Genomic DNA, 15,424 nt, shown 5'->3' with positions numbered 1-15,424 from the left:
GGGGCGCGGCAGGGGCGGGGCCAGGCCCGGGGGAGGGCCGCTGGGGCCCGGCGTGCGGGGTTCCGCAGCCAGGATCGACTCGCCCTTTATGTAAATAGAGGCGGCTCCGCCCCCCGCTCGCCGCGCCGGAGGTGAGCAGGAAGGAGACGGCCGCCCAGCAGCCCGTGGGCCGGCGGCGGACTGAGGGGAGCCAGCGGCGGGCGCCGAGGGACGCCGAGGCCTCGGGCGGGGGCCGGCCTGGGGTTCCAGGTGAGGCTCGGGCCTGGGCCCGCCCCTCGGGACGCCCGCCACTCGGGGCGGAGAGGCAGGGGAGGGCCAGGACTCCCGGCTTCCCCGGGTCGGTCGGGGAGGGCTGCGCCCAGATCCGCCCGCCGCCCTGGATCCCGTCGCTCCGCTCGTCTGGGAGAAAGACACCTGTGGAGAGTGCCGCTGAGAACTTTTCTCCGCCGGCTCCGCCCGTGATTGCAGAATGGGAGTTTCGGGCTTGCACAATAGTGTTGGTTTTGAGGAGCAAGGAAACAGGTGCTCGGCCCGGCTGGGTGCGGGGGTCACTGCGGGCGGGGATGGGGTCCCTGGGCCTCCGGCCTCACGTGCAAGGCGCCTGGCCGGGGATCCCGGCGGCGCACGTCTCCAGTGGCTCTCTCTCAGCGAGCAGGGGCCGGAGCGCGTTACCTCGGCGGCTTAGTCCCTGCCCCTGCCATCTGGGCCCTCTCCCTGCTGGCCCTTTGTGCCTCCTAATCCCCGGACGCAGGAAGCCCGCGGGGGGAATTTCAGTCTCGGGGCCTTTCTCCGCTTCGGGCGGCTTCGGACACCTTAGGGGACGGTACGGAGACCCAGTCTGTTTTCCACGACGACAGGGGTGGGGTTGCGTTGTGGTACGCTGGGACTTGGCGAGGAGTGGAAAATTCTGTCTTGCCAAGAAAGTGTGCAAAGTTTGCTCTTGGTTTGCTCCTGCTGGACGGTTGGTGGACACACTGACCTTTGGCTGTGGGGAGAATTGTCTGTGCACAGGAGAGCTGTGGTCTGGCCCCCTGAGGCTCTCACCTGAGACGGGTGAGCTTTGCGTGAGGCAGGCAGGGCTTAGACTCAGCACCCCTTCCCATGGGGATCCATGTGCCAGATGCAGGGCGGCTTAACCTGACCTCTAGGGACCCTCTCTGCAGAGTTTACAACTGAAGGTCCTGTTTGGCTGCAGAGGAGGGGAACCGGGAGGGAATGGGTGTGTCAGGGAGACAGGAAACCCCAGGTGGGAAGAACAGGGCGGCAGTGTAGAAGAGCTGTGGCCCAGCCCAGGGGAAGCCAAGGTCAGAAGTGGCTCTTGAGGAAGACAGTCTGGTTCTGTGTGAGCTGAGGCATGGAAAGGGTCCTGGGAGATATGGTCCAAATTATTTTTTTTGGTGAGGAAGATTGGCCCTGAGCTAACATCTGTGCCAGTCTTCCTCTATTTTGTATGTGGGCTGCTGCCGCAGCAAGGCTTGATGAGTGGTGTGTAGGTCTGCACCTGGGTTCTGAAACCAGGAACACCAGGCCAGCCCATGGTCCAACTTCTTTATTTTATGGACGGGGAATTTGGATTTGGTTTTCTTGCCCGCAGTGCTCACTTATGACAGTCAGGACTCAAACCCAGCTCTGGGGACTCTAACCAGGGCTCGCTCCTCTTTTCTGAAGTTAGACTGGGCCAGTCTCCGTGGGGGCCACGGACAGTGTTTCCAGGGTTTGAGGTCATTCTTCATCCCTACTCTTTTTTTGGGGAGATGGAATGTCTCCTTTGGTGGCAGACTGATGTAATTTTAATAACTTAGTAACTTTTTAAAACAGAATTGCATTAAGAGAAAAAAAAAAAGGCCTATAATGCAAGATGACCCTTGTTGGTTTAAGAAACATAAAAGGTTATAATAGAAGCCATAGCAGGGAAAATGGAACATTTTAGAAAGTATAAAATAAGAGGGAAACACTTGTCCCTCTGGCCTCACAGTCTTTTTCCTCAGACATAGTGTTCGTTAAGTTTTAGTGTCTTTCCAGACGTCAGGTGTAGCTTTGAATCGGACCTTGCTGATTTCTTGCTACATGACCTTGGCTCAGTCACTTAACCATGCCAAGCCTCAATGAGCCTTTTCTTACAGATGTTGACAGGAGGATGGAAAATGTCACGAACACGTGTGGCCTGGCCCATGGCCAGCTGGCACCAGGTGTGGGTGAGCTTCTTCCCTGTGAAGCATAAGAAGCATGGTCACTTTGGGGCTTTGGGGCAGATGTCTGGGCCTTTTGGATGTGCCTGATGGGTTGTGAGGGAATTTGGCTTCTCTGACCAGAAATCAGCCGAGAGGTCATGATTTTTTAAAAAGCCTCTGGAAGTCAGAACTTAGAAAACAAGGACGTTGCTCCCTGGGAGTAGGGGAGTCAGAGGTAGAGGACAGGGGCCTCTCCTAACCTCACCTTGTGTTCCAGGGGCCCTTGGTACTTCTCTGCTCCTTGGGAGAGGCAAGAATGAGGCCTGGTGGCCAGGCCCCAGCTGGGGGCCTTTCCTGGGGCAGGGGGAGGGCGTAGAATCGAATCTGCTCTGCTTTCTGCTCAGGGGAGGGCTTGGCTGTATACATTCTGCACCCTCTTGTAGGGGAGCACATTCCTGTGCGGCTCTGCTGTCATTAAGGAAATGTTCTGGGAACTCCATAGTGCTTCCTTTCAACCTCGTTTAGGAAAGGGGTGTCCTTTCCTACCAGGACTTCCGGCCCCAGGAGCCTCTCTCCCATAGGGAAAGTGGTGCAGAGGGGCCAGCCTGGTGGCGCAGTGGTTAAGTTCACAAGTTCCGCTTCAGCAGCCGGGAGTTGCCAGTTCAGATCCTGGATACAGACCTACACACCACTTGTCAGGCCATGCTGTGGCAGGTGCCCCACATATAAAGTAGAGGAAGATGGGCACGGATGTTAGCTCAGGGCCAGTCTTCCTCAGCAAAAAAGGGAAGGATTGGCAGCGGATGTTAGCTCAGGGCTAATCTTCCTCAAAAAAAAAAAAGAGAGAGAGAGAAAGTGGTACAGAGAGCTGGGAAGTTTGGAGCCTTTGCCATCGGTCTTTGACCTGCTGTCTACCCATTGGAGACACTGAGCATCCCGGGCAGGAGACTCCAGGAGCAATATGGGATTTCCTGAAGGGTTACTCAGCCTTCCTGGCCCTTCCAGATATGTCAGAGGCAGCCGTTGAGACACCTGAGTTAGAGGCCAGGGTGGAGGCCCAAGAGGCCAGTCGATGATCCCTGCTCCTAGGTTGGCTGCTGGAGCAGCACTGGCCACCCGGACTTACTTATCCTGAGTACTCTGCTCTGAGAAGTCTTCTTATCTCGCTCTGGCGGTATCCCTATCAGGGCCGCTCCTGGGTCGAGGCGTGCCAGGTCTGTTTGGCAACTTTGTTTTCCCCTGTTCGGTAGCAGTTTGCAGGGAGAAGTGGGCTATAGGGCAGGAGATGGATGTCCCTCAGTGGGGCCACCGGTACTGCTTGTCCTTTTCCAGCCCTGGGTCCCCAGGTTTCCCCAGGAGACCCTCTCCTTCCTGTGCCTGTCACCATGGGGCTTCGCCCAGCTCCCTTTGGGGTGATCTCCCCTCCCCACCCTGCTTCTCAGAGGAAACTGGTACTTTGAAGAGTCACCCGGCTCCTTCCCCTTCCTAGGAACCACCGTGAATTCTTGAGCTAGGAGAGGCTGCTCTGGGCGTGGGGACAGGGAAGCTGCTAGGGACCTGACTCTCCCCTTCAGGAATTCAGCACACTGGAGTCTTCTCTCAAGACTCCTGACTCAGTGTTCCCAGGGTTTGATGAGAGGGACATCTGGGCACAGGACTTGAGTAAATAATGTTATTCTTGGATTCTCCTTACCAAGGAGCTGGGTGTCGTGGCGCCTCAGGCTGAGGCAGGGGCCCATAAGGTACCCCCAGCAGGATGCCAGGCGTGATGTTCACATGACCCTGGCCTTGGCCAGAGACTTGAGAACAGGATAGGGAAGTTCCCTGAGGGACCCTGTGGGGCCCAACCCAGTGCTCTTAGGGGTCAGTCAGTGGCTCCCAAATGGAGAAGACATTTGCCTGGTTTGAATGGTCCCCATTCAATCCTAGCTGTTCATTCAATCATCCAACAAGTATTAACTGGTGCCCCTGTGTGCCCAGCATGGGTTAGACACCAGGCATAATCCATACACAAAGCAAAGCTCTCTGCCATCACAGGACTCACATTCTAAAGGATGGGAAGCATGAGTGACAGAAAATATGTGTAAGTAATAAATAATATGTTAAAGGTGACACAGAGTAAGAACTAAAGCGGGGGATTGGGACCCCTCTGGTGGGGGGCAGGTTGCGACTTTAAGAGATGGTCAGGTTGGGCCTTGACAAGAAGGTCATGTTTGAGGGCAGACTTCCAGGAGGTGAGGGAGTTCTTTAAATAAAATTTGAGTGCCTCCTATGTGTCAGGGCACTAAGCCCTGGGGATACAACCATGTGCAGGATAAGCATGGTCCCTTGCTGCTGGAGCTGACATCTTCTGGAAGCTTGTTGGGTCAGCTGTTCAAGTTTTGAGGCAAATTTTGAGGGTGGCGTAGAATGGATGAACCAGGCAGCCTATCCACCTCCACCCTAGGCAAGCTGTCTACCTTCTCCCAGAATGGCTTTGCTTTTCTTGGTGCTTGACCACATCCAATCTATCACTTTCCTGGAGAGAGTCTGGTGTTGGGTTGCAGAAGGGGACTGAGGCCCCTAGAATGGGGATGTGTTGGCGGGGATGCATGTATTCCCACTTCACACCCCATCCTCTTGCCACCCCTTTCTCACGGCCTAGTGAGGGAAGCCCGGTAGGAGGAGCTTCGGGTGTGGCTGGAGGGCCCTCCCAAGGTTGTGCTACTAGCTTGTGGCTCCATAGGATCCATGGGGGTCGGGTAGGGGGGTTGGCAACTGACCTGAAGCCAACCAGGGAGGGTAATGTCAAGGTCTGGCTGCTGACCCCAGGTGGTCCCATTCAGCCTACTGTTGGCCAGCCCCTTTGTCCTGGGAGAGAGGCTCGAACTGAGCAGAAGGTTCTGCAGTCAGGTTGGAGGTCAGATTGGGACTTGGACTCTTACTAGCTGCTTGGGCTTGATAGCTTTCGGAATTGGTTGTTTCATAGGTAACTGTAAGAATTACATGAGATGATGCGTGTAAAGTGCTTAAAGTAGGATCTGGCCATAGTTCACTCTCGATCCCTTTTGTTGCCTAAGAACAGCAGTGACGACAGGTCTCTGGTTCCCGCCCCTTCTCTGTCTGTGTTCTCTTAGTCCCACCTCCAGAGGTGCACTTTCAGCCAAGGTCTGGTTGCTAAGATGCTGGCCGGAGGCCTGCCTGGTGCCTCTGGGAGATTGGGTTTCCCAGGGCAACATGGGCACTTGCAAAGCAGCCTTGAGCATCTGAGTTGGCACGAACAGATGCCGGAGGGGTCAGCAGCTGCTCCAGTCGCTTAGAGCCCTGCCCCAGCACTCCCCTTGGTAAGAGGTGCAGGGGCGTGCTCACACCCGTCAGCTGGGAGGCCACAGCCACACACAGCCCTCACACAGGATGTCGGGGAAGGAAGGGCAGCTTCTTAAGCAGCGGCAGGCTCCGGGGAACACGAGCAGAGGGGAGATGAGAGGAGAGCTTGGGACGCAACCTCACGCTGTGTGTGCTTCTGGAGAACACAAACACGGGCAAGTCCTGAGTGTAGTTTCAGGAGCCTTCTCTGTCTTGGGCTGAAGGTGTCCAGGGTTCTCCTGCTGGCTATAGCCTCTCCCAGCAGATCAATGCAACTCCTCAGGCTACTGAGGGACCTTCTGGGGACTGGCCTATCACACACCTGCAGGACAGACGGGCTGGCTCAGCTTGGCCAAGCGTTAGTGTCATGGAGACAAATTAGCCCAGGCACTCCAAACAGTGCCATTGTGGGAGGAGCAGTCTGGTCTAGGAACTCCCTTCTACCTCCCTGGGGCACAATCAGATCTGCTACTTAGAGCAGGGGGCCCAAGACACTCCCATGCAGTTACTCCTCCTCTGCTTCCACTGGTCTCTTGACTGAGCTCCTGAGATGCAGGGGTGGGGGTAGGGTCAACGTGTATCCCAGCCACAGGGTCTGGGCAGCGGATGGGAAGGAAAAATGGGATGTGAATTTGCTGGCCTGTTGCCAAGTAGACAGCTCTTCTGTTTTTTTCCAGGGTGGGCATATGGGTGTAGGGGGCCCCATCCTAGGCCCGGGAATGTTCCACTGGCCAGCAGCAGTGATGGGTGATTGGAGCAGTGAGAAGGGAAGAAAATCACCAGGTCAGCTGCCCACAGGGAAGTCTCAGGCTGATTCCTCACACAAGGCACAGACCTGTGGAAAACAAGTAAGGGTCAGCCACAGGTCAGCAAGCTTCCGTCCCTAAACCCTGAGTGCCTGCCCCCAAGGGAACAGAGAGCAGGGCAGAGCAGAGAGGGCAGCTCAGAGTTTGGTCTCAGACAGAGGGCGCGATGGGCAGGACAGAGACCGAGGTTGGGCAATCTTTAGAAGTTGGGGGAACGGAGAAGGTGCTTCTTCTTAGGAAGTCCCTCTCTCAGGGGTCGTGCTCGAGCCAGGTGGCATCCCCAGTGCAGGACCCTTGGAGCTCCTTACATCCCCAGTGACTTTGCCCCAGACCCTCTTGGCATCAGACTTGGGGGTCTCCTCAGCTTGGGGGCTTCTGAACTTTTCTCTTCTCCCACGTCCCTCGTGGCATAGTTCATGACGGTCCCACAAGGTCATAGCCTGCAAAGTAGTAATGTCCTTTTACCCGGGACTCTGAAGCCCAGGGTCACACAGCTGGTTCCCTAGCCGGAGCCTCTCCCCTATTCAGGTTAACGTGGCTGGAGAGAACCCAGCTCCCGAGAGAGCAGGAGCCATCCCACCGGTAGGACTGAGTGCCTACTGTGCGCTTAGGGCCCCCTCACCCCTTCTCCCATGTGATCCTCTTATCTACTCTGCCTGGGAGGGAGATAAACCAAAAGAAGAAAACTCACAGCTAATCCCATAACCCTTCCAGTCTGTTGTCTATTGTGTAAATATTTTTAATAGATTCTGCATGACTCTTGGGTACATTGTACATAGGCTTCCATGTCATTAGTCTTCTACCCTTTTAATGACTGTGTGCCTTCCTTCATGGCATCAAGCACACTTCACCTGCCCCTTGTCATTGGCCACTTAAGTTCCTTCTGATTTTTCCCATTGGCTTAATGACTAGCCAACAAGGCTGGTGAGAACCTTCGTGGAGCTAGATGGGTGCCCACAGGTGTCCATGGCATTTCTAAGGGTCAAGGATAAGGTGCAGTCAAATGCTGAGGGATGGACCAGCCCACATAGGGCCAAGCAGAGGGGGACAAGGCAGGGGGGAGGGGAGGGCAGACCACATCAGGCCTCTGCTCAGGATTATCACTGGGTTCCCAGTGGGGGCAAACCGAAGCTCTTTGCTGTGGCCCACCAGGCGCCCCCTTTCTGACCCACTTCATTGCTCCTTGCTGCCTGCACTCAGCCCCTGCCCTCAGCCCCTCCGCCCTCTTCATCCTCCTGGAACACGCAGGCTAGCTCGTCTGTCTGACACGCCCTGCCCCCATATCTGACCACTTCCTTTCATTCAGGTCTGGGTGGAGATGTCACCACCTCTGTTCATTCATTCCCTGTGCGCTTGGGGTGCCGTGGTGAAAAAGGGTGGAAGTCCCTGAGTAAGAGTAAGAAAACTTACCCTTGTGGAGGTTGCACAGGTAATAAGCAAGATTAGTAAGTGAACTGTTCCGTCATGACTAGTGCTAAGGAACACAGCAAAGGCAGGAAGCAGGAAAGAAAATGTCAGGGGAGGGAGAGTTGAGTAGAGGCGAAGGAGAGAGGCATGTGAGGATCTGGAGGAAAAGCATCCCAGGCCCTGAGGGGACAGTGAATGCATGGGCCCCCGGCTCAGAACGGTCACCCAGGCCTTCCCACCACTGAAGCCTGGGTTCTCTACCGTAGTATCTTCCTTTATTTCCTTGTCAGCCCTGATCTCTATCTGAAACCATCTTGCTGACTGATTTGTGTACTTGTGAGTCATCATTCTCTCCCCTGCGAGGATGTAGCTTGGTGAAATAGGGATCTTGTCTGTGCGTCTGTCACTGCTGTATCCCCAGTCCTAGGAGAGGGTCTGCTCCGTGCCAAGCCCTGTAGCACTGCTTGCACTCCTCCCAGCAGACCTATGCGGGAGGGAGTGCATCCACCTTCACAGGTGAGCTTGCTGGGCCTGGCAGAACTATCTTGGGAGGCCATCCAGCCTGGAGGAGCTGAGCTGTGGTGGTTGAGGCCTGGCTGTTGGTACGGAGCCCTGGGCTCTTTCTCTTATGTCCCCTGCCCACCTCCCCACCCCCAGGAGTGGGCTGAATAGGTAGAATGTGTTCCATACCAGCAAGCTCCAGGCCCGGGATCCTGAGTCCTCTCCACAGAGAATCTGCACGTCTGGGGTGAGTGGAGCTGAGGATTTGCCTGGAGGTGAGTCCAGCCTGGCCCACACCTGTCACCCTTTCAACAAAGGATGGAGCTTTTTTATGCCTAGACCCGGGTGGTTATTTCTGTATTGGGAGCTGCACTGAAGAGCAGATGCTGTGGCTGCCCCACCTTGATCCTGGCTCCATCACGCCACACCAGTGGGGTCTCAGCCCCCTGTGGAATAAGCGGCAGGTCCGTGCTAGGCCGCCCAGCCCTGTCCAGCTGGACCTCGCCAACACCACTCAAGCAGCAGCCAGGCCCCAGGCCCCAAACTGCTTGGTTGGCTCCAAGTTGAAGGCATGTGGGAGTGTGTGTCTGTGAGTATCTGCGCCTTTTAACTGCAGGGGTGTGATTAGCCATCCTCTGTCCTGTCACCATTCATTCTTTGCTGCCTCCGAGAGACCTTAGATTTGGGTGTTTGCCAGACCTGGGGTCAAATCTGAGTTCTGCCGGTTCCTCCTTGGTGACCTTGGACGAGTTGCCCAATCTCTGTGGTCTTCGTTTCCTCATCTGCCAAGCGAGGATGTTCCACTCGCCTGCCAGGGAAGCTTGCAGAAGGTGAACGAACATCGCTCGCTCACAAGCACACAGGGAAGTGCAAAGGAAAGGAGGGGTCAGGATGTGTCCCATCACGCCTCTCTGCCCACCCCTGGGTGGGGGGATTTAGGGAGGATTTTCTGCTCTGGATTGTTTGCTTTTTCTACAAAGAGTACAGGTTACTTGAGCAAAATGTTTAAAAAGTAACAAGAATAACACGCAGGGGGCAGGTACAGTGCCTGGTACGAAGCCGGCACTCCAGGGGGCATTTGGGTGCATGGAGTGCCCTCCCTGCCCTCCTGAGTGGGCATCTCCCACCCACCTCCACATCCTGTCTCCTTCCTTCCTACTCACACCTCCTCCCCCAGGACTGCAGTGTCGCCCTTGAGCCTGTGTGGGTCCTTGATACAGATGACCCTGTGCCCTCTTGTCCCCACCCTGCACCTGCAGGGGTCCTGCAGGGCAGAGCCCAGGTTGGCCTCTCCCTGGGGTCCACAGGCCCCTCTCCTCCTCCTTCAGGGCGTCACTCCCAGCTTCCTCTGACTTATGACCCAGTGACCTAGGCCCAGGCAGGGAGAGCAAGCCCCCCAGGAGCCCGGAACAGCCGATTATGAGCTTGGCCCTCCCCCACTGCTGGAATGTGAGGCCTGCGGCTCAGCTGTTTGTCCAGGAGGCCGAGGTTGGTCCCTGCAGGCTCGGGAGTCTGTTTTCACTCCTAGTCCCAGGAGCCTCCAGAACTTTCCTGTGTTTGTTCCCTGAACCCTCTACGGGGCCCGAGGTCAAGAGGGAACCAGGGAGTTTCCTGACTACCTGCCGTTCCGTGGGCAAGTGGGGTGCCCTGCTCTGGCTCCTCCAAGATGTAAGGACACAAACCCCTCATATCCACTCCTTCCTCCCCCACAAGTGGCAGGCGTTTCAGTTTCCCCAGAAGGTAAAGGCCCTCTGAGGGCTGGTCCCCGCCTGTTCCCAGCTGAGGTGGTATTTAGATTGCCCCAGTGTGTCTCTCTCTGCCGGGATGTGTGTCTCTGTGGAGTGGGGTGACCCCCTCCCAGCTTGGCAAGCCCTCCATTGCTCTGCCAGAAGACACCCCCCCGCCACATGCACATGCCTCAAGGGAGCCCCCAGTCTTTGACCACACAGGGTCCTTTATGTGCCAAGTTCGGCCTGGTGGGTAATTTTTGTGGCCTCCCAAGAAGCCAGAAACTTCAGGGCATCCTTAGGTCTCAGCTTAAATTCCTTCTTCTCCCATAGGACACCCTCCAGAGCTGGACTAGGTGCCCCCTTGTGCCTCTCCATGAGAGCACTCAGCATGTGGGACTGTCCTGCCTTTACCTGCCCTGACCCCAGAGTAAGCTCCTCCAGGCCGGGACGGGCCCTGGTTCCTTCCCTGTATAATGCAAATGAACTGTCATTTCTGCGGTGGGCCCGAGCCCCTGCGTTTTCAAAGACAGGCCTTGGTGTCTGTGGTCAGTGGGAGGCTGAGGCGCTACTGCCGGAAGCCAGAAGCTGGAGCACAGATGATCCTTCCCCCTTCCCCCAAGGATGATCCAGAAATAGTTTCCCCTTGGATTGGGAATGCATTGTACGGTGGGCAGACAGTTTTTGAGTCTTGAGCTAGTTTCTTTATTGGGAATAGATTTCTTCTCTTGATTAGCCTCCACCTGACCCCATAGGAAAGGGAGGCTTTCTGAGCGCACCCCATCAGGCCAGGAAGCCTGGGGCTAGGGCTGTGGCTGCAGAGACCCCAGCAGCCTCGTAGAGTGGACCGAGCTCCACTGTGGCCCTCGAGCATGGGGTGGGATGGACCAGCATCCCCTGACTGCGTTCTCTGCACACTCATCCACTCGGGTTCCTGACAGCTGTGGCTGGCAGCAGCAGCCCAAGCCGGAGTCCCTTGACAGCCTTCCCTGAAGTTAGAAGGTAGAGTCAGCCCAGGTGTGCTGACTCCCCGAGAGATTTCTGTTGGATCCTGGCCTGGATTTGTGGGGGCCTCTCCGCTGCCTCCATTTGGGTTCTGGTCTGGTTGCCCAGATGGACAGCCTTTGCATTCCCACCTTCCAGCCGGCTCTTGGGAGAGGCTTGTGAAGTTTCCCTTTCTGTTTAGCCAGAGTTTTATGGTTTTTTAGAAAACAGGTTAACAATTAAGCTAATTAACCTCAGGGCCTCTGGCCTCCTTGCTCCTATAAAGCCAGGCGAAATGGCTTCCTCCCCCAGCTTCCCCCGCTGGCTTTATAAGGCCATGGATGGCCAGGAGCAAGCGTTAGAGCATTAACCAGCCCCAGGCCTCCAGGTACAGAGGTCCCTCCTGTTTCCTCTCAGGGACCCACACACTGCCAGTGGAGCAAGGGTGCATGGGGTGGTGGATGGTGGAGCTGGCCTGGCCGAGGGGCAGCCACCTGCTGGGCTTGTAGACAGAGGCTCATGGCTGCCTGGACTTGGCCAAGCGTTGATTGGGTGGCAGGGTGGGTGGGGCCTGGTGTCTGCCTCACCTCAGTGGTCAACAGCTCCTCCCCTTTCTCTAGGGAGCTGCAAAGGAAGCAAGATGAGGCGGTTCCTGAGGCCGGGACACGACCTTGCACGTGAGAGGCTCAAGCGGGACCTCTTCCAGTTTAACAAGGTAAGAGAGAGCGGAGACAGGACCAGGTGTTTATGGCGGGCACGATGTTATCAACCTCACCGTAGGCTGGGGCTGGGGGCGTTTGGGTTGCCTTTACCTGGATTAAGGTGCTTACTTGGTATTGCCTGCAATGCCTCATGGGAATCTGACCTTAGAAATGGGGTCTGATTAGAGAGTTTTCCTGGGAAAGGGCAGTGGGATGCCCAGGAATCAGGACTCTTTGTCCCAAGTCTCTTACTGGCTGTGTGACCTCTGCAAGTCACTCCGCCTCTTCTAGCCTCAGTTTCCCCATCTGTAAAATGGGGCTAAAACAGTCTGCCCTGCCTATCTCCTTGCAGGGTTGTTGAGGAGTCTTAGAGATGGAAAGATGGAAGGAAACTGCAAGGTGTAATAATGCTCCTGTGAAGGCAGGTCCCTTGGGGCCCTGGGGCCACAGGCCATGGCTGTTCCTTCTCTCCTCAAATTGTCCCCAAAGGAAAAGGCAGCTTTCCTTGCAGGCAGATACACAATTCCTTCTGGCAGGCTCCAGGCCTGGGTGAGTGGGCAGAGGTGCCTGGGAGAATATGCCAGGGTTGGCATTTGACTACCCCAACCCCACACTTGCTCCCAAGGCCCCCGAAGCCAGAGTGACCTGTCACCTGAGATCACGGGGAGGGTCCCAGAAGCTCCACAGGGCTTCCCCAAGGGGCTGGTGCCTGAGAAGGCCAGAGCTGGCCTGTGAATGGGAGGAACACAACGTGGTTTATTAGCTCTGTGGCCACCTAGCAATCTGCAGCCTCTGCAGCTGTTTCGGGGTAATTAGCCTCTCTCACTTCTGCTTTGATCTAGGCCCTTGGCCTCCATGCCCAAGCTTCCCTCTGCCCCGGAAGGTGGACTGCAGGAAGTGGAGCACCATGATGTTCTTCCCCGCAGGGATCCAGGGACCCCTGCAGGATGTGCTGATGGGTGGGGGTTCAAATCCAGATTAGCTGTTTAGGAGCTGGGTGACCCTGTGCCTGTTTGGCCTGTTACAAGGATTACATGGAATTAGATCATTCAAGTGCTAGACATAGTGGTCTGGGAACGTTAACTGTTATTTTCGGGGGCTGCCTCCCAGGGAGAGAGAGCTCCTTGGGGCTGTTCAAGGTGGGTCAGGGTCCCAATGTGCCCTGCTGTTTTCCTCTGATTTTCTTGACCTGTAGGAGATGTCACCGATGGAGCTCTGCTAAGAGGCCACCCACTTCTGGGATCAGGGCTTCCCTAAATGAACACCTCCTCCCACTGGTGGAAGGAAGCTGTGGGCAGGGCTTTTGGGCCTTGGGAAATAGGGTGCAGGTGTTGGGAATGGGGGAACTCGGGGCCCCAGGGGCCTGCCACCCTTGCTCCCAAGGGAGCTGCCCATGGGTGTTCCGTGCAGGTCTCAGAACCTCAGCAGCTGCTGGGGGGCCTAGGTCACCCCTGTGCGTCTCCGTTGTCCCTGATGACACCGAGATTTCACAACCCCAAAAGGTGGCCAGTTCCAGTGGAAACTGGGTAGACAGGTTCAACAAAGAGGGAGGAACCCCCTTCCCAAGTTCCAACTGTGCAGCAGGCTGGGACTGGGGTGGAGGAATTGTTCCCCCAATGCCCCACAACTGGTTGTTCCTAAACTTGGCTGCCCTAGCCCCAGGCCTGGCTGGGGAAGGGGGAGAGGAGCCTCCTGGAATTCCTTCCTCCTTCCATTCACTTGCAAGAAACCTGCATTGAGCACCTACTGGATAAACAGCCCAGGGCTGGAGCTGTGGGAATCTCAGATGATAAGACCTTCGCCCTCCAGGAGTTTTATAGTCCTGACGGTATGAAATTCTACTTCCTGGGAGTGGAAAGGAGGAAGGGATAGTCTTGGGGGACAGGGGCTTAGTCTCATCTAGGCTCTGGGTGCATGGTGGAGCCTGAAGGGTTGGAATTGGAGGGTGAGGCCAGATCCTGGAAGATTTGGGAGCCTAGGTGGTCCCACCCACACCAGGCCCTCCCCAGCCCCAGGCTCTCCCCAGGCTAGGGGTCAGGGAGGCTACAACCTGGGAGTCTGGGCCTGACACACTAGAGCCTGGTGGGTTTTGAGCGGAGGAGGAAGCAGTCTCATTTAAGGTTTAGAGACAATAACCCTGGGGCCTTTTTTTTTTAACCTGTAGAGGTACACTCAGAGCAGCTAGGAGACCATTGCAGTGACTGGGTGGGGCTCAGGGCATGAACAGAGCAGGGTTTCTCAACCTCGGCGCTACTGACGTCTGGGGCTGGCTGTGTGATGAGGACGTTTAGCAACATCCCTGGCCCTGCCTCCCCAAGATGTACAACTGAAAATGTCTCCAGACACTGCCCGATGTCCCCTAGCAGATGAAATGGCCCCTGGTTGAGGGCCACTGGATTAGAGAACTAGTCAGGGCATCAGATTGATGAGACCTGGTGACAGAGGGAATGTGGGAGTAAGAGGGCAGGGAAGGGAGGTGGGTGTCCACCATGACTGTGGGGTCTCCATCCTGGGTGGGTGAAGGTGCCAAGCACTGGGGTGGGAGACCAGGAGGCACGAGGCGCAGGTTTAAGGAAAGTGATATGTCTGGTTTGGACAGAATAGCAACAACCATGGTCTCCACTCATCGAGAGGCAGTTTCACCCAAGGGTTAGTGGTGTGAACCCCGGAACCTGACTGCCTGGGTTTACCAGCTTGGTGACCTTGGGCAAGTCACTCATTTCTGCAATGGAGATGATAATAGAAACTACCTCATAGAGTTGGTGTGAGGACTAAATGAATAATCGAAGGGCCATCTGTGACTAGTGGCTACAGTATCAGATAGCACAGCTCTGTGGATGTTATCTGGCTTGAGGTTTAGTTTGGGGAGCCTTGGGACCCTCGGGTGAGAGAGGGTCCTAGCAGACGGTGGGATCTGCAGAGCCGGAGCTCTGAGCCTCAGGTGGCCTGTGATGCAGCAGTTATTCACACATAGGTGAGGGTCAGCCCTCTGGAGAGTGCCCACATCTGGTGAAGCCAGCAGTGACTAGACCAGATAGGTGGCTCTGGTCACCTCTTCTGAGAGCTCCATCCTGGAAGTGCCAGTCTGCAGGGCACTGTGCTTGGGAGGGAATTGGGACAGTGGCACCATCATAGACCTGCCCCAAGCAGCTTCAAGACACCGGCTTCTAACCCCTTGCTGGGCCTCTTCCTCCACTACCTTCTGGCCAAACTCCTTAACACCCACACCAAGCGAGATGCCTCAAAGAGCAGGGACATCACGCCGGGGGCGGGAGAGCGGCATGTCCTGTTCCTTTGGCTTCATTACCTGGGAAGGAAACATGTCTGTGGACAGATTCTCTGAACCTTCTGCTGGAGACTGGCTGGCAGAGGGGCAACTCCAGTTCACCAAGGGCTCTGTGCCAAGTAGCAAAGGGGCCAGGTGGTGCAGGGCCTCTGGAGCCAGACGGCCTGGGTCTAGATGCCACCTGTGCTTCTTCCTCACTGAGTGACTGCAGACACGTTACTTCACCTCTCTACTCCTCAGTTTCCTCATCTGTAAAGTGGGCATCATAATAGTCTCTACACCCAGGTTGGTGTGCTAAGTAAGCTAAATTGCTTCAAATGGTGCCTGGCACACAGTTGGTGCCATATCAGGGTTTACCTTGTCTTCGCCTCGTCCTCATGACGAATCACAGGTGGGTGATGTTCCCATTCTGCAGGTGAGGAAACTGAGGCTTCTAGGGCTTGGACAGCCCAAGCACATTGTGGAGGGCACTGGCTGGGAATGAGGACTCCTGGTT

At 56.1% G+C, this 15,424-nt stretch overlaps 1 protein-coding gene across 6 annotated transcripts in view; it reads left to right on the top strand.

The window, feature by feature from the left end:
* The window catches only part of LLGL2 (LLGL scribble cell polarity complex component 2), a 35,867-nt gene that overhangs the window by 298 nt on the left and 20,145 nt on the right, over positions 1 to 15,424 (top strand). For 2 of the 6 annotated variants that reach the window (XR_011522902.1, XM_070560010.1), the window contains exons 1-2: positions 99 to 249; positions 11,562 to 11,656. Coding sequence is in view for 4 of the 6 variants with exons in the window: in XM_070560010.1 (XP_070416111.1) it covers positions 11,582 to 11,656 (75 nt within the window). In the remaining 2 variants the exon portion in view is untranslated. Of the gene's footprint in view, positions 1 to 98; positions 250 to 295; positions 523 to 11,561; positions 11,657 to 12,484; positions 13,471 to 15,424 lie in introns of those variants that run through there. The other 4 variants (XR_011522903.1, XM_070560011.1, XM_070560012.1 and 1 more) reach the window with 3 other exon arrangements.

The sequence above is a fragment of the Equus przewalskii genome, chromosome 10, assembly GCF_037783145.1.
Source record: "Equus przewalskii isolate Varuska chromosome 10, EquPr2, whole genome shotgun sequence".
NCBI classification, from domain to species: domain Eukaryota; kingdom Metazoa; phylum Chordata; class Mammalia; order Perissodactyla; family Equidae; genus Equus; species Equus przewalskii.
This window is presented reverse-complemented; position numbering and strand designations above follow the sequence as displayed.